We start from the raw sequence: 23933 nt of genomic DNA on the forward strand, positions 1-23933 counted from the left end.
ATATTTTGAACAAACATGTAATTGTTCGATGATTACGTTGCTGACTTTCCATATTTGCAATTGATTGGAACAATTAGATTGGATTGATTGAATCCATCGCAACTCTTTGTAAGACGGGGCCCAGGTCTATTTTCTGATGTTGAGAGTTCAAAAAATGTCAAAATCATACCGACAAAACACTACACTGTTTTTATATAAAAAGATATTACGTTACTATAGTTTTCCAGCAAGGGTTTAAACCTACCATTGGAAAATCAGAAAACCAAAGATTATAGACAGAAAATACAGAACTTTGGATGAAGTCAGAATGATGCCGTTGCCTGTTGTCATCATCGGTGGTTCTGAGAAAATATGAAGAATATTTAAAACTTCTGATTATTAGATGGTAGTAAGATTGTTAAGAATTCGATGTACTATTCCCTTCACTTCATTCATATTGCCAAATTTACCTCGAAGGGATTTTTTTTCTTAGTGCTTGCACAAAAGGACAAAGAATGGTCAACATTATTTCATATTTCAGGTTAAAGTTTGTATAAGAGAGCGAGGACAAATGGGTCGAAAAACAGAAGAATAAAGATTTTAAAAAACGACAACAAAGAAGGAGACGAAGAAGAAGAAAGAAAAGAAAGAAAGAAAGAAAAGAAAGAAAGAAAGAAAGAAAGAAAGAAAAAAAATATGATGAAGAAGAAGAGGAAGATGATGAGGATGAAGAAGACTTATAAGAAGAAGAAAAGAAGAAAAAAGAGGAGAAGCAGAAAAAAGATGAAAAATTAAAAGTAAAAAGAAGAAGAAAAAAGGAAGAAGAACAAACAAGGATAAAAAGAAAAAGATGAAGAAGAAGAATAGAAGGACATTTGAATAAAAAATAAAAGATGGACGATGACATTCCAGTGTCACACAATGAATGAAGGATTCAGAATGGGTTTGAGTGACCGGAAAAGCATTAGGTCTACATGTACATTTCGTCCGACAAGTTGTCAGATCTGATAACTTTCCTTGATTTTGATTGGATGAGAATCACGGTTACTATGGTAACTGTCGGATAAAACAGATTTTGTCCGATAAGTCCTTACATGAAACACTCCCAGGTTTGTATTGAATTTTGTGTACAAGCAGATGTCTAAATCTCCAATCGTCTAACATCATCATGGCAAAACCCACTTGATCTACTTTTTCGCATTTTGCCAAGTGAAAATTTAGTAAACGGTGGTTCTACTAGAATGATAGTAATAATTCTCATATACGCAGGATAGCCTCTTCAGGTCTTATAAACTGTTCTCCCATGCAGTGTACAACGTAATAATATTCTTACCCTATTCTTTTATAATATGTCGAGAGCATACAAGAAGGTAACAGGCAAATGGGATCGAACCCACGGCCTGCTGTTCACGAGGCGGCCGCTCGACCACTGGGTCACCGTGTCGGGTGGTGTGTAGTGTGCAGACATAGCGACATGGCACGAAGTGGTTTTGCCTATCTTGAAATTACACAAAATGGTGAATGGGCCAATGGAAATTAGAACGAATGGTAACTCAGGACAGACCATGATGGGATAAGACCAAACGCAAAGTAGAAACAGGTTGCTTAGACCGAATGGCAATTTACCAGTATGAGTAGGTAGGGGTGCGGTGGATGGGGGAAGGGGGAAGGGGTTATACATACCTGTCGTGGACATGGTGGACGAATCATCATAAACCTCGTAGAGAGAAATAGTTCCACTTACTGTACTCGTAACCATCAACATGGCCACTCCTGTGACGCTCTCAGATGCAGGAATGAACCTTTAAAAACAGAGATGAATTAAGAATAACGCCTCCTTAATATCTTATTTACCTTTTGCTGAGGATTTGAACAAAGTCTAGAATGATTTACATAACGTTACTGTGAAATATCAATATCCTTGATTTAAATTGTATCGAAGTACTAAAAGGGTACAAGACTCTTTGGCTTTAGCCAAGGCCCAGAGGTCGATGTCAGTTTCATTGTTGCCGTACACCCTTTTCCTCAGGAAATGTATTGAAATAATCAGGAAAGATTCAATACTTCATATTTCAATTTTTCAAAGCATCGCATTTCAAAAAAACATAACAGCAAGGAAACTTATTTCAGATGGTCATTTCTCCAAATTTTCTTCAGATAATATTGCATCATTTACTTGAGATCTTCAGGATCGAGGTCGCCCAGGTTGCGGTTGTCAAGAAGGTTTTGGAACGTATCATCACGGCCACCCGCACGATACACGCTTTCGAACGTCGGTATGACCTCGCCGGATTCGAGAGAGTAGATGAGGATCGCTGCTGTACGATCCACGCCGACGAAAAATATACGACGTCCACCGAGTTCGCCAATCTCCACCGATTCACATTCGGGACCCTTTAAGGAGAATATTTTTTCAGAAAACCATTATGAAATTGGGATAGATGACTAAAACCTATATTATGCAATTGGTTTATATGATTAACAGGGGTGGGGTCGGAGTATACAGTAGTTTTTTTTATTCTTCCTAGTCAAATGCTGCCTTTCTGGATTACAATTTGAATAATAGAGCCTACATGTATTTCATATAGTGTAGGTCCACAGACATAAGATGTATAGGTATTTCTGAATAATAGTACACAAGGTCTCCGAGTCCGTTATACAAAAGATACTTCCACGAAATCCTTGATTTTGCTTGTCTGTTGAGCATTGTTACCATAGTAGTTGCCAATTATTTACAAAGTTACTATAATAACGTTTTTTAATCAATCATGTCCCAGACAGTTGCAATTATAAATGTACAGTGCATCCCGACGGCAATTTAAAGTTTTGATGAGTAAAATAAAACTAATGTCAATTAGAATATACCAGATTGTCGGAGCGTTTATCAAACAAGTCGGCCGGTGTCTCGGTGGCAGGATCATCTGGTTTAGTGTTCGTGTTGAAGACGTCAGGGTAGAACTTGGCTATCATGTTCTCCACCTCATCGCCGCTGTCGTAGACGAGTGTCATGTTGGAGGCCCTGAAAATGGAAAACCCTCGTGCTCCAAAGAAATAAAGCTTCTCAATTTTACCCGAACTGTCCAGACCATCGACGGTGCTGAAATGCAGACGTCCTGTCAATATCCAAAGGAATCATCATGCCAATGACATTTTTTGTTTTCCCTGGGCATTCTTGGGACTGACTTTCATCATGTTCATTAGGAAGCAGTTCTTAAAATTAGGAATTTACCAAGGACGGAACTATGAAGTAACTCAGGTATCCAAGTTTTTCCCTGCTTCAACAACGAATAGAGAACATGTTTAATTTTTCATTCAAACCCTATGGATTGAGACTCGTAATGTATTGAAAATATGCCCACATGTTAATTCAAATATCTAAATTAATGATTTAAACATTAAGCATTAAGGAAAACAAAGATATTTTAGAAAAAAAGCTGCGTGATCGAAAATTGACTGTTGAAAAGAGCAAAAGCCGTGATATCACTCTAAAACTGCCTTTTGCACCAAGTTGGTATTGTATTTTGTGATTCTGCGTTATTGTTTCGCAAACTTTACTCGACGCTCCCTCATGAATAGGAGTAATATTTAGAGAATCTGATCGAAGTAATCAATCCGAAATGATATCATTTGTACATTGCACGGCAATAGAAAGGAACAAAAGCGAGAAGATTACAATTAAACAGAAAATGAATTAATACAATAAACAGAATTACAGAATACATAATGTTTGCTCACCAAGAATGTTATTATCATCTAGTTTAGCTATCAGCCCGTCATCAAATGTGTCTGCAAAATCATCTAATAAGAAACAAACCAAACAGAAATGGATATGAATCTCATAATGAACATACTTTTCTTTTGTATTGTCAATCCAACTAAATCATGCAAAATCAAATGATGAATCAAGAACATAAATAACAGAAAATTGTATGTCTATTTGATAGGTTATTCACTATTCTACCATGATAATCAGGTGTACAAAGGTGCGTTACAAAAAAAAAATATTAAAAAAAAGATGAACTGAAAAATGAAGGTCATTTTGCTCCTAAGAAATTTGACAAGCGAAAAAAAGAAAGGGTTTCAATTGAAAACGAAGATAATTTTTATTAAATTTATCAAATTTTTTACACCTACCTGAATTCTAAGGGTGCTGCCTGTGCTGCCTATGTAGAATAATACACGCAGCACCCCTACACTGTAAAAACTCTGGTTTTAAAACTGACACCAATTGGTGTTAATAGAGGACCACACCCTGAGATGTTAAAATAACACCCTAGAGATTAAACATAACACAAAGAGTGTAAATGTAACAACCATAGGTGTTGTAATAACACCTATAGGTGAAAACTAACACCACCAATCTAACACCGGTGTAAAATAACTGGTGTGGTCCTCTAGGTACACCAGTTAACACCACAGTTTTTGTTATGTAACGTGCACCCTCGCCTCCAATTAGGGCCATATCGCCCTCGGAGGTTATTTCTTTTAAAATGCTGTTTAACCATTATGACGTAACAATGGACACCGATCATATATACTGTACATTTATTATTAAAGGGGTACTCCGGGCTGAAAATATGTCAATAAAATAATAAATAAAAATTCACCTTGCAAAACGCAGTGTCATAAAAATGGCATAATCTGATAGTAATAAAGTTATGGATATTTTTTTGGGGGGGGCATTTTGTTGAAAACAGTTATACGTAAGCTGTCATAATACATAGGTGGGCTCATGATGTCATGTTCCAACCTTCCTTTTGTGTTACATGGAATTGAAATTATTTGATGTTTTCATACAATCGCCAATAGGGAGGGGCAGAAAACAAACTTTTTTTCCATTTCCATCCGTAATCATGGTAAAGGATAAGTATTTTCCTAGATAAATCATGCGAGCGCGAGCTGAGAAAATTAATATTCCAATCTGAAAAGGTGGCAATATAACAGGAAATAGATCACACATTTTCAATGATGCGATCACTAAGTGCATGCTACGTCAAATTATTTGATGTTCCGATCTAAAACTATTCGTAGGAAGTCATGAAAAAAAAATATCTATCTCATTAATTAATTTGCCTAACGAGAGTGCGATCTTTATATATATATATATATATATATTTAGGCTGCGCGAAGCGCGAGCCGAAATTTTTATGAAAAGAGGATTTCAAGTAGTTTTTTTGAGAATGAACATGATGAATATCGAAGTATAAAAAGATAAACATGTGAGTACGTAGAGCTTTGAGTTTTGACAATTAGACCTGAAAAGGGACATTGTTCCAATGGTTTACAGAACTTAGCTGCTCCACCAAATAAATTGGCCTTGTCGGTTATGTAAAATCTTCAACCTACTGCAAGAGCCAAGTTCTTATAAGTATAAACAAGCAAACAGACGGTTCTGAAATAGTTCAGTCGGAAATAGGTTTCCGGTGTATAATTGCAGAGAGAATTTAACCATTAAAACATATATATTACCTAGAGTGTCTAGTGAATTAATTTATACGTTTTCATTGCAGATGACCATTCAAATTGCAATAACCAGGGCCATCTTTAATTTCTTTATGGAAAATAACTTTTTACCAAAACACCATGGATATTGTCAGCATACATTATTCGATATTGCTCTAAAATGGGACCAGTGTGCCTTTTATAAGAGATTAGCCAATCTCTTATCACAGGCAGACTGATCTCATTCAAGAGCAATATCGACTTAAACTTAATCGCAATTATTAATCCAGGGAAAACGACTCTTTGCTTTGGTTGTTAACCCAGACACCAATGATGATATAATATTTCGCTATCATAACTTTTGAATCTTGGGTGCATTGTCAGGGGCGGATCCAGGATTTTGAAATAGGGGGGCGCCAGCGGCGAGGGTGTGGGAGGGGGATACCCCCCTCCCACGGCAAGGACCTTTTCAAAAAATCATGTCCAAAAGTCGTATTTTGAGAGCACCTTTAGAAGAAAAATGCACACTTAAATCACTGTAACTTCATGAATAAAAGACACATACTGACTCATTTAGGAGCTGGTTTCCAGTCACACACCGTATAAGCGGTCATTCAAAACATACATTTGGCAAAGGCTCTTCACTTGCTTGCATCGTGTGATTGAAACGTCAAATTTAAATGATACGAAACTGAGACTTGTAATCGATAAGTTCCGAATAATCCATTCTGATTATTGTCATTTGTGTATTTACATTGTGTGTTTCAAACGAGAATTGTTTAGTCGTATGGCAACATGCATAAAATTTTGTTCTTTTTTCCCCAAAATGCACAGTAAATTGTTACAAACTACAGAAAAAAACGACATCATCTTCTGTTAATCAACCTTTTCCCTCGTGTTATTTTCAAATCATCTTCAATAATCCAGTCATTCTGCACAACCTCAAAGTAATATAATGCTTCTTAAGGGGATTCTCATCATTTTTATTGTTTACGTTTTCGATTTTGCTGGCAATTTTTTTTAAAGATATATTGTAATCAGCAAACCTATAGATTATCAAACATTAAAAATGGGGTAAGGGGGGGGGTTAATGTCACAATTTCTACTTTTTAACAATACACATTGTGTCCTCGGGACGTTTTTCCCCAGCACGAAAGTATTTTTATTCTCCCCCCCCCCCCGTCACATAAAATCTTCGCTCCTTACGATGACATATAGCTGCCTATACACAGCAAACGCGGAGTGGGGTCGACTGGTGATTGAGAATATACAATTTTGCTCCTTGATAATTCGTTGGAATGATTGCTTCGGCGAAACTTAGTTGGGGCGCCCTGGATAATATGCCTCTGAATCTACCAGAAAGTGTAAAAGTTAGTTTACATTAAATAAAAATATGTCTGACCTATACATTTCAGTGAAAACGTACATGACCAAGGCAGAATGATAATGCTGCGCACGTGGCGCCCGATATAGGGCTTCATCTTTGAGTGAAGAATAATCTCGGGGATAGACATTATCATTCGCATCGTTGACACTTTCTCTCGCGATCTGTTACTTACAATTTACATGTATTTGCCATAAAGACGGACAAACGCATGTTACAAAAAACACAAAATTTCGGGAAAAAATGATATCCAATCCAACATCTTCACACTGGTCACTGCACTGCAACTCCCGATTACAAGTGGTGCAACTTTCCAACCAATCGACTTGCGCGCCCTGGAATTCCGGAATTTACATATTGCAATACAGTATGACAGAGGTGCATTTGTGCGAACACAAAGGCCATGAGCGTAAGTTAAAATATAGTTTTGACTAGATCTAGCCCTTGAAATTGACTACATTGTACCAATCCAGTAAATATAACCATCCAAAAAAAAAAAAAATCCGGCGAAAATAGGGGGGGGCGCGCGCCCGGGGCGCCCCCCTCTGGATCCGCCACTGAGTACTGTTAATATATTGTTTAATGGATTTAACTTAATTGGTTTCACAATGATCTATGACTTTGTTTACAACCACTTTCTCTTGTCAATAATGAGCATACTATAAGTATTACACCGCCGGTGTTTAAAGAGCGCGAAAACACCAAGCAAACACTGACACTTTCATTGAGTATAAAGTGAAAATTTCGAAATCCAATGGCATATGATTTTTATAATGGTAAAGATGCAAATTTTTTTTCAAACAACTGGCTTGAATTTTATGAGATATGATTTATTAAACACAGAGCTATGAGCCTTCTTTCCAGGAGTGGTGGAGCGATATTGAAAGTGGGGGACACAGGGAAAAAGGGCACATTTTCTTTCAAAAAGGGCAATATATTAAAACAAAGAAAAAAATGAATTATCTACCCCACTCACATGACTCGTGAAACTTAATTCTTATTAAACTTGGGGGTCAATTTGAACCCCCCCCCCCTCGACAAATTTCGTCACTACGCCGTCGCGCGAAATTTTTTGACCGCGCCGTTCACTGACTTTTTACTTTCCGATCTTGCATATCTCTTCAGACAAAATTTGCGACGCCCGGTTACGCGGATCCGAAAATATGCAACATTTTGTAAGTGCATGTCAGACCCCAAATTGCTCAAAAACGTGATTCCGTGTATAAAGTCAGTGCAAATTGTGTTTTTCAGCCAAAAATCATAAATGTATCAGTATTTTTACTTTTGTTGGTTTAAATGGATTTATTTCATGCTATTTATGATCGCAAAAGGGTCCCCGACAAAGTTCATCGAAATAAACAAAAAACAAAGAAATACATAATAATTTAAAAACAATAAAATACATAAGAAATTGATCATATTTGTGTGATCATATTTATATTTTGTAGATATTAATGTAAGAATTGATACTCTCACCGAAAATAGGCATTTTGCTATCTATATAAATTGAGTTAAAGGCAAAAACATTTTAAAAAAAATAGGGAATTTAGGGACTGACTGATTGATTGATTGATTGATTGATTGATTGATTGATTGATTGATTGATTGATTGATTGATTGATCGATTGATTAATCGATTACTAAATGACAAATACAAGGAAATTAATTTTTTAACTAATAATCAGAGGAGATGAATGAATAGGTCATCCCCAAGTCCTGAAATAATCAAAAATTCTTGCAGATTTACGCCCATTGCTGAACGTGAATAAATATAATTTGCACCACTTAACATGCGTAAATCCATAACGATCTTGTTAGTTGAATTTGACTACACACACTACTTAAAACAAAAACTAGGATGGGTAGGTCTCCTGATGTGTAATGGACTAAATCTCTTTATCTTTGTTATATGATTGAATCATATCACATACAGCTTAATCAAGTTCTAGGAAATGCATTGGAGTTTACGGACGTAAAGAATATAAACAATATAATCTTGTAATTGTAATACCCATTGATTGATTGGTTGGTTGGTTGTTGGGTGGGTGAATTGCTTGCTTGCTTGCTTGATTGATTGATTGATTGCCATTAACATTTTCGTGGGACACGCTGTAGTGTAAAGTTCATGGTATTAGGTCAACACCACTGGCGTTTTTATAGCACTTTCCATTTGATATTTTAATAGGCTTGCCTTATTTAGTGTCACGTTCAAAATCCACGGTGCATATTAAACCGATTGATTCTACAAGCTACATTCTACGTGAATGTGGAAAGATTGTAAAAGTACATTAAACCAGTGACAAACACGGAGAAGAAAATGGGCAGACGACATGGGCGTGGCCCTTACCTCACTCACCAACCTCGCTCCTTCCTCCTGATTGGTGGAATGTCGAAGCACGTGACCCCTTCAGTATCCGGGGCCCGTTGCTGAAAGACTTGCAATCAATCGTAACTCATAAAAACTTGTTTGATCACTTATTTCACATTCACATAAAACAGGTCATTCCAATACAATATAATGAATCAGGGTTGGCGATTTTTTTTATTTAAAAAAAAAAAAATCGGATTTATTTGATTTAAATCAGATTTTTTTTATTTAAATCAGATTTTTTTTATTTTTTTTATTTTTTTAAAGTTCCTTCGAAAAAAAGGGTAATTATCCCCCCCCCCCTTACTCTTACAATGACATCAATATTGATGTTATACATTTCACCCCTAATATTGTTCTTAACCACATATTTTGTAATTAAAATCCAGTAAAAATGGACAATTAAAAATAAATTTGAGGAATCATGTATCTGAACTTAATTCTATCATACATAGGCCTATGAAGGAATATTCCATAGGGAATTCCCAGTGAGTAGAGAAAATTCCCCTCTGGGATTTTTCATTCAAATATTTAAAAAAATCCAAGAAAAAAAATCTGTTTGATCCATGAAGTATGAAAAAAAATCTACTTACTTTTAACTTAAAGGATAAAAACTGCAAAACTGCTTAAATTACAACATATGTATTACAAAAAGAAGTATTTTATTTTAAATGAGACACAGCTTACAACTGCCAATGATTGTAACTGAAGTACCTGCATCTTAACGTTAAAATACAGTGTTAAATGTTTATTCTGAGTTTTGCAAATTGTTGTTATCTAGAGCTCTTTCCATTATTACATGCAGATACAAAACTTCCATTATTTGTAGCACTGAACATAAAACGGGCTGCAGTGACTTAAAAGGTTTATAAGATAAGCTTTTCTCAACAGTCAAATTATGACTGTACTACATTATGTTAATGTGATTTTTATAATTATGTTATTCAAAACATCAAATGTATGATAAATGTAACAATACGAAATAAGAGGCGTGTTAAATATGTTGATTACATGCAGGTATCATTTTTTATTTTACATGACAGAAGTAGTTATGTGTAGGCGAAGGATCAAAACTGGAAAACTGCCAACAAACCTTTTCTCATCGACTTTTATATATTATATTTTTTTTTTCCAAACTGCTCTCTGAAAAGTCTTTGGATTATGTGAAAACTTTACGTTAAGAAAGAAATTGACTAATAATAACTGACAAAGAATGTAAAATTTCAGAAGAAAAACACGACATAATTTACAAAAAATTAGTACCTATTGACAACATACATCTGTAGTTTTTAAGGAATTACCTGATTTTATTAATTTGATTTTAATTTGTTTTAAGTAGATATGAAGACTTTGTTGATCTTTTATTGATATAAAGTTAATTCAAAGTTTTTCAGTTGACTTGAAGAATTAAAACTGCATTGAACAAATACTTTGTCCATGATTTGTACATGTTTCAATGGAAGTGATTTAAATCAATGATTTTTTTAAAAAAATCATGGTGATTTAAATCGCGATTTAAATCACGATTTAAATCAACGTGATTTAAATCCGCCAACCCTGTAATGAATGTAATTATATACAAAATGACAGAAATAAAAATATATACATCTAAAGAAATAAGAGTGTCATTACAAAGCTTTTCACATACAAAATTTAGCAGTTGAAAATGAAAAAAAAGCAAAGTAAAATAAGGACAAGTGACCCTGTGAAAAAGTTCCCTTGTACGCAATACAACGAAGTATTAACATGATTAAATGAAAAGATAGATAAGTTACCGGTACTGAAAAACATGAAACATTAAAAAATAAACAAAATAAAGAAAACGATGACTTTAAACCAATGAGAAGCACGGTTAGTGGCTTGCGTTTGATCGTTAGTTGTTTTTGAACGCAAGTCTTTCTGCAACAGATCCCATGGACTAGCATTATTCCATCAAAAACATTCTTTGAAAATATTCGATCCAAATAAAGAAATATCTATTTAGTCACTGGTTCTTGAGCTCCGAATCCTGAGCCGATGGTGCCCAAGCCAAGGTTGTGCCCTCTCCATATATAGGAGAGATCAGGGGGGGATACACATGCAGGGGTGCACAAGAATGGCCCCTGACCAACCGGAATGCTCCCAAGTGTAGATCATAGGCGGATCTATAGGGGAGCCGAATCGGCAGCTTACCCCCCCCCCCTCCCCCCCCCCCCCCCCCCTCCTCATATGGAGGTGCAAAAGGGGGGAGAGAAAAAAAGAAGATATGATAAATACAAGGGAAGAAAGGATACATAATGAATTTCGAAGCATAATAGCATATTCCCGTGATCCTCACGGCTGAATGGGTCGACTTCTTTAGTTCGATCACAATATGGACCTACAAAATAATATATGGTTCGATTGGGAAAATACACTAACTGAAAGGTTTACATTCAACACTCACCTTCTCATCGGAACACATGTGTTGGGTTTCGTTTCCTTCAAAATGTGAAATTTCTCAACTTTGTTTGTTTGTATTTATGTTGTTCGAGATGGTATTCGCTGTGTTTAACCCTTTTTTTGCGAGCGCATGGACCTCTAGTTCTCTGAGTATAAACCATTCGATTTAGATGCTGATTCTTATGGTAATTTCTAACTGGGGACTTCAAATACCTAGCAAAATGTGATGATGCACGGACCCAGGAACGCGCCTGGCTCCTTGCATGAATAACCTTACTTCGAAAGTGCTTTTATTCTTCCTGTGGAAGCCCCCAGTTATGGCCGCCAGATATTGCTGATCAATACATTGATGATCGCTCTGAACAAAGCATGGGGAAACTGTATGAAATGGTATCATCGCCATGTTTACCTATCGTGTTGTGTACCTTCTTGTGGTCCTGCTATCACGTCGGCATCATGAAGGTAATTGGGGTCTATCTAGAAGACATCCGCAATGATCTTGGAACAACGGCCACAGATATCGGCTTGGCACTTGGACTCCTCACTTTATTTTGCAATTTTCCAAGTAAGAATACCCCAAACGCTTCATAACCTTTCTTATTAACTACATCCCTTTTCATCTCAGATCATTTCGTTTTTGTTTATTTCCGTTTCCAACGTACACAATTCGTTTCGTATAATTTGATATTGCAGATTATAAACAATAAAATGTATACCAAATTTCTACGTACCCTACGCGCCCCAAACCTTTCCGATTCACTAACTTCTTATTTCATTGATATATTTGCCTTTATACAGTATTTAATGACACCCCTTGGTGGTTTATTTTTGTAATAACTGATCGAAAGACCGTGAATATTTCAATTTATTTACGTATGGATTTATTCGGGTAACATATTTCACCTGACTACTTCGAACAAATCAAAGCATTTCATTTTCACAAATATCATTTGAAGATGCATGGAGCAATACACACCTTGATCACTTTTAGCGAGATATATGTTTAAAAGATAACTATATCTTTATACATAATATACCAACATTGTGGTGTTTAATCCGATCCCTTGCTCATTTTTCCTTAATGACAATAGCATTATTATTTAGGTCACATAATTATGTTTTACCCAGGCTTATAGAAATGGTGTGAATATATATTGTAAGTAATCATGAATTCAACATGATGTTAATTACAATAATATTAATCTGCTCTCTGATTTACAGCCACCATTCAAGAAGAGGACAGAGGACACATCCCCCCACCCAAAAAATAAACAAACTAATAAATAAATAAATACACAAATGATAAGGAGAAAAAAATACATGTCTCCATACGTACCTTTCGGAAATGTCATGAATTGGCTCGTCTTTGCAAAAGAAAATCACAATTGTTTTCCATTTCTTCCACGCTCACTTTTCTTTCTAATGAAATCTTACCCAAGAGTGGCACCAAACAGCACCAAACACTTTTTTTTCTAAGAACTATCAGCCGATTCCCATTGATATTTTGACATTGAAATGTCTCGACCATGTCGACGATTCAAAAGTATTTACTTTGTTGAAATGAGGAATGGTACGTTTTAGTGAAAATACGATATGTTTCGGTCGGTCGCTCCACTAGCTAGTAAGAGCAAAAATATTATGTCATCTACGTTACAAAGTACTAGAAGACAGTGATAATGAACAGCGATATTAATTTTTAAAAATCATAATAACGTGCGTAAAAAGTTTCGGAGGCAAATTGTGTCCCCCGCATAACAAAATAATTCACAAATCTGTTAACGCGTATATATAAAAATGTGTTTTCATTTTCTCTATATACTGCATGAACGTATGAACGTTCACAATCTTACTCAGGCGTTACACAGATTACAATAGCAATCCACCCCTTCGAATTCTCAAAGAAAGACCATTCAAAATAAGGAGGTCAGATTTTTATTTTGTTTACCTGTAGGTATGTTAACACACTTCATTGAAATTAGCAAATCAACGTAGGTCTATATGAAGGTCACGTCCGCTCATGTAGGCCGATCCCTCTATTATTGTCTATAGCTTCGTCAGAATATATTAAAATCGCACTGTCATTAAAGACATCACTCGCAAATGATATACTCTACTACTACTACTACTACTACTACTACTACTACTATTACTACTACTACAACTACTATTACCACTACAACTACTACTACTACTACTGCTACTACTACAACAACTACTACAACTACAACTACTACTACTACTTCTACTACTACAACTACTACTATTACTACTACTACTACTACAACTATACAACTACTACTAGTACTACCACTACTACTACTACAACTACAACTACTACTACTACTACTACAACTACTACTATAACTACCACCACTACTACTACTACTACTACTACTACTACAACTACTACTATTACTACCACCACCACTACTACTACTACAACAACAACTACTACTACTACAACTACTACTACCACTACTATACTACAACTACTACAACCACTACTACAACTACTACAACCACTACTACTACTACTACTACAACTACTACTACTACTACAACTAATACTACAACTACTACTACTATTACTACCACTACTACAACTACTGCTACAATTATTACTACTACTACTACTTCTTTTTTTGTTTCTTCTTCTTCTTCGTCTTCTACTACTACTACTATTACTACTACTAATACTAATACTACCACCACCACTACTACTACTACTAATACAACTACTATATTAATCCAACTACTATAACTATATGATAAATACTACTACTATTACTACTACTATTATTACTACTACTACTTCATGGAATATGCTTTCTTCAAGGTCGGTACCATGGGGGATACATGCATATCTTCTGACTTAAGGGGACAGAAAAAATATCGACAAAAAATAACATGCGCTCATGTAACTCCTTACTCATATTCATTTTTCATTTCGAAAACATACATGACATAGGAACTCGCAGTCAACTTAAGTCACAATTTCCCTCGTAAACTTATGCAATTTTTGTTTGTCGTCGTCATTCTTGTTTCTGTTATCCACAATATTATTTTATTGCATCTATGACAAAAAAAATTGTTATCTGATTTCGCTGATTATGTTTATTTGTGATTCTTTCCAGCTGTCATAATAGCTGCCCTCTATAGATGTCGCTCTATCCGTCGGAAGCTTCTCATATTTGGGGCGTGCCTTCCTCCGCTTGGGATGGCTTGGATTTCCATGGCAACCAGTAATCTTCACATCACCATCAGTCTATCGATAGCAGGTAAATTATTCATAATACAAATACTGATTGTCCTAATAAACCCAGTCTAGCCACTTCTGCTCTTATAAACTATTTCCCACCGGGTCCTACATAACATGCCTTGATTCAAATTTATACGTCGGGTGTCTGAACAACGAGAAAGAAGAAGGTGCCGGCCATTTCGTAATCCGTTAGAATGACTCGACCACGACCTCGTACACAGTCGCTCTACCACTGAGCCACCACATCAGGCTATCGTGTTGAATTGTAGTTCTATAAGACTCTTTTTATAGAGAGTTGGGACTGAGATAAAATCAATTCTCAAACTAATCTTGCCTAGTTAGCTTTAAGTTGGGTAAAAGCACCAGGTCCTGACCAAATTCCAAGTCAATCTTCAAAGAACGCTTTGCCTCACCTTTAAACTCTGTTTCACTATACTGTCCCAGCCAGATATATAAAATCCTTTCTATACATTGGAGAGTCACCAACTAGTCACAACTACTGCAGAGACCTTACTTTGCTCGCGTGATTCTCACCGTGTTATCTAGGAAACGTTTCATTATTTTGTCATTTTTTGTCGCCAAGATGTTAGATCGGAAAACTTTCGCTGGTTTTGATTGGCTGAGAAGCATTGAAACTTAAAGGTCAAGTCCACCTCAGAAAAATGTTGATTTGAATCAATAGAGGAAAATCAGACAAGCACAATGCTGAAAATTTCATCAAAATCGGATGTCAAATAAGAAAGTTATGACATTTCAAAGTTTCGCTTACTTTTAACAAAATAGTCATATGAACGAGCCAGTTACATCCAAGTGAGAGAGTCGATGATGTCACTCACTATTTCTTTTGTTTTTTATTGTTTGAATTATACAATATTTCAATTTTTACGAATTTGACGATTAGGACCTCCTTGCCTGAAGCACAAAATGTTAAAATAATGGAATTCCACGTGTTCAGGGAGGAATGAAACTTCATTTCACATGACAATGACAAGAAAATAAAAATATTTCATATAATAAAATACAAAAGAAATAGTGAGTGTTGTCACCAGTTCCTCATTTGCATACCGACCGAGATGTGCATATATAACTGTTTTGTGAAATGAAGTGAAACTTTAAAATGCCATATCTTTCTTTTTTTACATCCGATTTTGATAAAAAAAATTCTGTGTTATGCTTGTTGAATTTTCTCTTGTTATTCAAATCAAGTTTTTGTTGGGGTGGACTTTTCCTTTAAGGAAATATCAGATAAAACCTCCGATCAGCCTTTCCGTGAACTGCTCCCCAGTGGAGCGATTCATGGAAGAACTTGTCGGACGTTCTATCCGACAAGTTCTATTATTTCTATCCTGCAGTGACCAGAGTAATAGTACTTCTCAGCCAATCAAAATGAAGGAAAGTTGTCAGATCTGACAACTTGTCGAACAAAAACTATTGATGAAATGCCCCCAGGTGTCAATTCAACATGACGTAAGCTTAAGAGTGCCAACCGGTGCGTGATGTTCATGGATAATTATAGCTAATGCTCGTTTATGCTTTTAATCGAAGTTAAGTCAGCGTGTACAATTCCTTCAATTTATTTTCATTAGGTCTTGGCATCTGCATTCAGATGTTAAATTGCATCATGGCGTTGCATCTGGTGGCCAACGAGAATTACAATGTGTTTTACGGCCTCGGTGTCACTGGCTACGGTGTAGGAATGGTTTCATTCCCCCTCATAGCTGAATTCCTACGTGGAGCTTACGGTTGGAGAGGCGGACTGCTCATTTTAAGTGCCCTGATGGCACACATCATTCCCTGTGCTGCTAAAGTTAATTTGAACGTAGACAAAACGAACAAACAACTCAATGGATCCCGTAGCAATTATTTAACCATACCCGATAGCGAGGAAGGGTGCCCGGAAGGATGTGAAAGAAAGACCAATAGACAGGGGAGGACCAGAGACCAAGCAGGTGAGTTCGTGTAACACACTGCAAAAACTCCGGTGTTGATTTAAACCAGCCTGGAATCTTATTATATGTCCACACCAGAGAAGTATTGAAACATAACCAGTTTGGAATCAAACAGATGTTGTTTTAAAAATAATTGGTGTTGTATAAACACCTATACAAAAAGGAAACTGGTGTTGTTTAACACTTCTCTGGTGTGGACATATACAGATTACGGGCTGGTGTTAAACCAACACCAGTGTTTTTGCCGTGCATGATCATGTAGGGATATAGATCACTCATTTAAAAAAAATCTTGAGGCCTCTAACGTACGTCTAGGAAATAATCGTTAAATGATATCTTCAATTCAAAATCGTGTGATCAGATTTCCACCACCTCAGAAGTAAAGCACGACCTCGATTCGGGTTTGCTAGCTTCCATGCATTGACAGTTCTGTCAGGAAACTAACGAATGGTATTTTTTACGATTTATCTCCAACTCGGAAATAAAATATCAAATCCGTTTCCACACAGTTTAAGTGTAATGGCGAGTAATTTCACTCTGAAAGTGTAACCTCTGTCAAAATCGAGGAAGTAATGACACAATCCTGGATATCAACACTAATTCTCTTCTGTCTAATTAATTCTCCTGTAAAGGAAACAACACTGCGCAAGTTGGCATCTGTCGTAGGATCACCACAATTCTCCGCCAATCGGATTTCTTCGTGGACCCTGTCTTTAACGCAGCTCATGTTGTTAATATTTCGTTCTCTATGGTTTATGCCTGTTGGCATTCCTTTATTGTACCTCATGCTTTGGAGAGGGGTATTTCTATCCGTTACACTATCATCCTGACATTCATAGCATCGATTGGGAATATCATCAGCAGAACTGCTGTCGGGATCTTAACCAAAAACATCTTTCATCCAACTGATGTATATATCTTCGCCACATTGGTAAACATCGTTTCTCTCCTATGCGATGTGTATTTCGTCCACTGTGTCGCCATGATGATGACGTCATGCATTTCCGCGATGTCTATTGGAGGGAGGGCGGCGTTGGAAATACTTTACATGAGGGACAGGGCGTCTCCTGAAAAGTTTGACGTCGCGTTGGCAGTGGACAAATTTTGTTTCGGCATTGGGGCGGTACTTGGTGGCTACCTCGGAGGTGAGAAAAGCAGTGGAGCCGGTACGTTCTCATCAGACTAATGTATGGAGGGGCTGATTATTGCCAGTGCACCACTCATCGCCCCTCCAATCATGAGTCTGATCCGAACGTACAACACCACCTGCTAACTGTAATGATAATGAATAAGGTCAAGCTGGCTTGCAACGTTTACTCACCTAATCACGTCGAGGCGCGCAATCACGTTTTGCGTACTTCACAATAATCTACAAAGTGTTGGGTTAATGTGACCAAACAGTTTGGGGAAATGCTACCAGCAAAATACAAATCATCATGTAGGCGTAATAACACAATTAACATGAATACAGGAAAGTCTAGGGTGAGAGTTTCGGACTTTGTTGCATACAAACATTCTGGGCTAGTCGATCATGTCGGTTGGATATCCTTTGGTGTTTGACGTCATGATTAGTCCTATACTAGCAAGCTCTTGCAATTTTAAAAATCTTGATAAACTTTTGGGTAAAGAGCATAAAGCCACATTTCACGTATGTGCAAAACTGTGACTTTTCGTGACTTCTCGGCGTGCTAAGTAACGAAGTGTAGACCTATACCTGTAAACACTTTGTTGAATAGAGGACGCGTTTTTTCGAAAGTGCTCAAAACGTGATAGCGCGCCGAGACGTGAATATGTGAGCGTCTGCGTGGTGATTGAGAAAACACGCTAATGATACATCAGAAACAAAAATTTAAAAACGTTTAAATTTCGTATTCATCGTTGTTTTCTATATGAACTCTACAGTATAGATATTTCAAAGGCTAAACAAATGTTTAAACTCTTAAACAGTAAAGTTTATTTTTGATATTGAATGCTCAATAAATTAAGCATTAGAAAAAACGTATAACTACTGTAGAGTTCATAGTACACATCGTTGCGTAAGATTTTAAATGGTGACATAGCCAGTCCTTTCTAACTTTGCCTTATCTTCTTTACAGGCAGGATTGCCGACCACTTCTCATCCTTCGAGGCTACATTTAGAATGTTACCTGTGATTGAAACCATCGTTCTTATACCCATGCTAATACTCAGGTGTAATCCGAAAGAAATTTCCAAGAGTTCTTGAAGTTTATTGTGTCTGAGAAAGGACTTCGTAAGGGAATATCAGAAGTGTGACGTGTTATCTCTAAAGATAATTCAAATTCGTCTTGCAATCATGATGGCATTGCACGACCCATATTACCCACTGCGACATGGCATGTCTGTCTACCTTCCTCCTTTCTTAGTTCTATATTGTTTTAGGGACATGACTATAGTAGCATTATGTTTGTTAAAGGTATAAAATACCAGTATACATTTTGAACAAATCCTTCTACAAGCATGTTTGACATGGTTTAACCCACGGGCCAAGGTGCACTCATTTCCACCAACCCACGAAAAAATAACTTATCATCAACTGCCTTATGGACCGGGCTTATGGAGTGAGGAGTTGTTTTCTTCTTTTTTTAAGTTAAGTGATACCAGCTGCATGATATTTGTCATGCGTCCGGTAAAATTCATCATTTCCATCCGGCAAGTTGTCAGATCTGACAACTTTCCTTTATTTTGATTGGCTGAGAAGCACCGTTACTATGGTAACTATCGGATAAAACAGGTTTTGTGTTATGAAGCGTCCGACAAATCATTCCATGAAACTCTCCCCTAAGTGCCGCCTTTCTTACATTCATATTGCATGCCTACCAGCCCAGCGTCGAGTTGTGTTAAACTACGATCAGTAAACTGTTTGTGAAATATATCATATACACTGTACCTGCTTTGAAGTCGTTTCCTCTCTGCTCCTCTGTCCATTCCTCGGTACCCAGCGTGTATTCAAAATTATCGCCCTCATTGGCCGTGATGATATAGCCGACCCCTTCCACTTCGAAATACTTGATCCCGTCAGGTTGGTAGAAGCTGGAAATATTGTTTCTCCTAAAAATGATAGCTGATGCAAAGAATTGTAAGAGCTCAATCAATAATGATTCTAATGATAATCGTATAAAAGCGAAGAGGAGTAGGAGGAGGAAGAAGGTAAAGGAGAAGAATATGAAGAAGATTTCTATAGCCCATTTTCACTAAAAAAAGATACAAAGCTCAATGTATCAAGAGGAAAAAATGTAGTTATAATGAAACCATATTTAAACAAAATCTAAAATAAATGGAGAAGGTATTGTTGGGGTTTGCTTGAATAGTCTAACATTGGACCATTGTTTTTGGGGGGACCCGCGGGTTATGGTAATTAAGTTGACCCTATTCTATACCCCCCCCCCCCATCTTCTCCAAGGATCACGTACGTTGTGTTGCTCATATTGTTCTCATTGTTTTGTTAATATTATGTACCTTTGATATTATCTATGTTTTGAAATTCTGAATAAAATATGAATAACAATTAAATAAAACATAGATTTTGATTCTTTTTTTCTCCTTACCATCATCTTTGTCGCTTGCATCTAGATCAAAGTCAATCCAATTCTTTTCACCAAGGGGATAAATATCCTCTATCTCATCAGCAACCAGATCCACCACGGCAATAGCATTGTTTTCCTACAAGGTGGAATTTAACGTAAAGGGAACATATCGGACATGGTGTTAGGATCATCTTATCGTTATTTGTTCTGAATTGTTTTAATATTCATTCATCTAACAAGACAATGCTGAAGTTGTTTTAAAAAAATAATTATGGAGATAACCCACATGTGAAGAATAACAATGACATTAAAAATAGGACAAAGGAAGAAAATAGAAAAGATTCATAGGTGACAAAGTAGTGGGTGTTTCCTTAAGCCGTATAGCTCCATGGAACAGGTTTACTAATGACTGGTGAACCTTTCTTGTGGTAAATGATATACACTGAATTTTCATTGGTGTTAATTTATTTCATAAGATAGAGTCACCAGTCCTTCGAAAAGTCGTTCATAAAGTTATTCGTAACTAACGAACAGCTTTTTGAAATACACCTACTTCATACACAATCTAAAAATATTAGGTAAAAATTTAACCAGCAAGAGGGTTATGTATGTGTCCAACCAATTTTGTGCAGTATTTTACCCAATGCGGGAAGCAATTGTCCAATAAGGTAAAAAAAAAAAGTAAGCAGCAATTACTTTAGAATTGGCAAAATTTCATCATAATGGATAAATAAAAATGCCCCAAAGAAATGTCCAATGATGGTTGGACACAAAATGTTTACCCTCATGGAGCATTTTACCCAATTCTTTTTGGAGTGCACTATTATAAAGAACTATTATCATCAAGAGCGAACTTAAATGAGCAATGTCTTACCTGTAAGGCAACGAATGCTTTCGTATCATCATAATTATATGTGATGTATTCAGGCTCTATGTTTTGGGCGAATGTATCATTGGCACCATCTAACTCCCCGCGGTATGGGTAACGCACTCCTCTTGCGACGTATTCATCCGCTCTAATAAGAAAAAGAAAAGAAAATCAGACGCCAGAAACGCCACATTTTAACGTCAACATTACGCCTATTCATCGTCATCATCTACAGCAGCGCTTCTGAAACAATGGTCCGCGGCCCACTTGTGGGCCGCAAAGCTCTCTCAGGTGGGCCGCGAGAAGCTCCAGAGGAAGAAAAGAAATAGGGGGGAAACTATGGTGTATATCATAGACCTCATCAGATGTTACGTTCGACCGGTCAAGGTGGGTCAAACAAAGCAAAAGCACGCCAATGTATCATGCATGTTGCAATATGCATTACAGTATGATGGTTTCGATCTAACTTTGATGTGAAACTCATCAAATGCATGCATAATGTGTATGTAGTCAATTGTCGCCTATTTACCAGACCTTTGCGAATGCAGTTACTTCTCAAAGTGTTCTTGTTCCCAATGTAGTTATGAGCTTTGTGTTCAAATTTCACAAATTTTGATTCATTGTGACTGGCAGTGATCCAAAGACAGTGTGTCGAACGTTGAAGGTATTAAAGGTATTGTTTAACTTTGTGAGCAGCCGATTCAAAAAAAAATCTCAAACCAAGATGAAACATGTGTACAAGTGCATGTATTAGAACTAATAAACCCTGAAAACAACCATTATTGAGAATGAAAAGCTAAAACTACAAGGGAAACCCCAATTTTGTAAATACATATGTAAATAGTACACATAAGTGTTTGGGATGAAATTAAGATGGTGTTTCCGGTCACTGTTTATTTCAATTTTTGAAGCACTTAATAATTATTTTCGAACGCAATTTTTCTGGGCTTCATTTTTGTAACAAATCACAGACACAGATGACAAGTGTGACCTTCTAGCTCATATTTTTCAAAAGTGAAACCAATGTTAACCAATCACTTTAAGCATTCTTGTTATGTTGCCATGGTTGTATGTTTGGAAGCTACTGAAATATACGCTCTTTGCTCATTATAATCATTGTGTATCTTATCTTTGAGTGGAGACAAGTAGTAATACCGCTTTCTTAAAATGTTGATAGGTGATCCTCGAAAAGAATCTGAGAGTCAAAGTGGTCCTCGAGTAAAAAAAAAAGGGTTGAGAAGCGCGGTTCTACAATATCCTCCTCCATCATGTCCATATTCATCCCAATCTTCTATTACACAATACCTTTCGATCCCTCCAGCTTCCTTTCATATTTTCCTTTACATCTTTCACTCTCTATTGAACGGATATCTTGTAAGTGTCAATTTATGATGATCATATGATCATATACTGCATACTACGATGGGGGCGTGTGGGGTTAGCAGCATGCAGACATCTCACCACCTATTTCTTATAATTTGTGAATTTCGAATTATGAATTCTAAGGGTTATCTACCTATTTGCAGAAAAGTTATCACTAAGTTGTATTGTTTATGTACATACGCTTTCAACACCAACACCGTTCTTGAAATCACCCATTATCACTTCAGGATATCAAATTTTATTACAATTTCACAAAATGCATGTGCTTGCAGTAATGCACCAAGTTTTTTGCATGTTTAAGATTTATCTATCGTAATCATAGCCCCTCACATTATCTTACCTGTCATTAAACTGAGTGAAGTTGAGCAAAGATGAACTAAACGTGGAGCCATCGGCGGATAATCGGACGATGGAGATGGACCCTTCACGGTTGATGAATTCTGTCATGTCGGCATTCTGGTCGGCTTCTCCTTCGTTTGCGACGACAATCGTACGACAATCGTGAGAGAAATGGAGCATATCAGGTTTGCTACCGACTGCGTATAGAGAAGATGAGAGATGGTGGTAAGCAGAGATCCCTCGACACCCACTTAGAATAGGGGTCCAACAAGGGTGCAGGTTTTCGGAAAAGGTGCAGAGCTATTCCTATAAGGTGATCGAGCATAGTTACACCTATCACTCGACCTTCTGGAAAGATGCAATCTTGCACCTCTCCTGAAGGTTCAAAATGAAGCACTTTTGTGGGTGCAATAATTTCGCACCCTTTAGGTGTTATTTTGCACCTTTCAGAGAGGTGTAAATGTGCTCTCAATGTATTACTTGATCATCTTTCTTTCCTCGAATTTTTCACAAGCGATTGTCTTTTAAATTTTTAAATTACCTTAAGGGTACCATGCATGGTGCAGAGGAAGACCCCCCCCCCCATTAAATGACAGAATTTGAAAACGGAGATGGGGCGGGAGGAATGGACGGAAGAAAAAAATCTTTGCAAAGATAGTACCAGGTATAGGAGAAAATAATTACTTTGGTACTTCGGTTTCAATCGGGTCAAAAATTCTTTACGAATGGGCTATATAAAACTGAGGCAGTGAAATGACCGAGTTTGATATTATACTTTTTGTTGATTTTTGTTTAGATTTAAATTATGTTTGGGGTAGGAGAGGTGAATTTACAGCAACTGTAAACCAGCTACATAGTTATATAATACAAATTATAAGACTGATTGATTGACTGTATTTTTTTCCTTTAATGGATGTTATGAAAAACAAATCATAAATCAAAATAAATGTTATGTGTTTTGACATCTTAAGAGGGTCGGTCCTTCCGGTTTCTAAT

At 36.6% G+C, this 23933-nt stretch overlaps 2 protein-coding genes across 2 annotated transcripts in view; one reads left to right on the top strand and one right to left on the bottom strand.

Moving 5' to 3' along the window:
• Positions 1–227: 227 nt before the first annotated feature.
• The window catches only part of LOC121427682 (mesenchyme-specific cell surface glycoprotein-like), a 42605-nt gene continuing 18899 nt past the window's right edge, over positions 228–23933 (bottom strand). Inside the window, exons 4-12 of the mRNA XM_041624202.1 lie at positions 22939–23134; positions 21222–21363; positions 20369–20483; positions 19711–19884; positions 3715–3777; positions 2845–3092; positions 2156–2373; positions 1663–1781; positions 228–341 (exon numbers count right to left, since the gene is read on the bottom strand). Of these exons, the coding sequence (XP_041480136.1) occupies positions 241–341; positions 1663–1781; positions 2156–2373; positions 2845–3092; positions 3715–3777; positions 19711–19884; positions 20369–20483; positions 21222–21363; positions 22939–23134 (1376 nt within the window). The 3' untranslated portion in view covers positions 228–240. The remainder of the gene's footprint in view (positions 342–1662; positions 1782–2155; positions 2374–2844; positions 3093–3714; positions 3778–19710; positions 19885–20368; positions 20484–21221; positions 21364–22938; positions 23135–23933) is intronic.
• On the top strand, positions 11605–19717 carry LOC121427683 (monocarboxylate transporter 6-like). Its single transcript, XM_041624204.1, has 5 exons — positions 11605–12159; positions 14729–14872; positions 16440–16802; positions 17435–17947; positions 18899–19717. The coding sequence occupies exons 1-5, from the start codon at positions 11964–11966 to the stop codon at positions 19024–19026; spliced, it is 1344 nt and encodes a 447-aa protein (XP_041480138.1). The 5' UTR covers positions 11605–11963; the 3' UTR covers positions 19027–19717.

This window comes from Lytechinus variegatus, chromosome 14, assembly GCF_018143015.1.
Source record: "Lytechinus variegatus isolate NC3 chromosome 14, Lvar_3.0, whole genome shotgun sequence".
Lineage (NCBI taxonomy): Eukaryota > Metazoa > Echinodermata > Echinoidea > Temnopleuroida > Toxopneustidae > Lytechinus > Lytechinus variegatus.

Bases quoted from the DNA above. Each gene is read 5' to 3' on its own strand.
- LOC121427683 (XM_041624204.1), top strand. From the start codon at position 11,964: ATGGGGAAACTGTATGAAATGGTATCATCGCCATGTTTACCTATCGTG. The intron at 16,803-17,434 runs GTGAGTTCGTGT...TCTCCTGTAAAG, and splicing joins GAGGACCAGAGACCAAGCAG to GAAACAACACTGCGCAAGTT. The intron at 17,948-18,898 runs GTGAGAAAAGCA...TCTTCTTTACAG, and splicing joins ACTTGGTGGCTACCTCGGAG to GCAGGATTGCCGACCACTTC.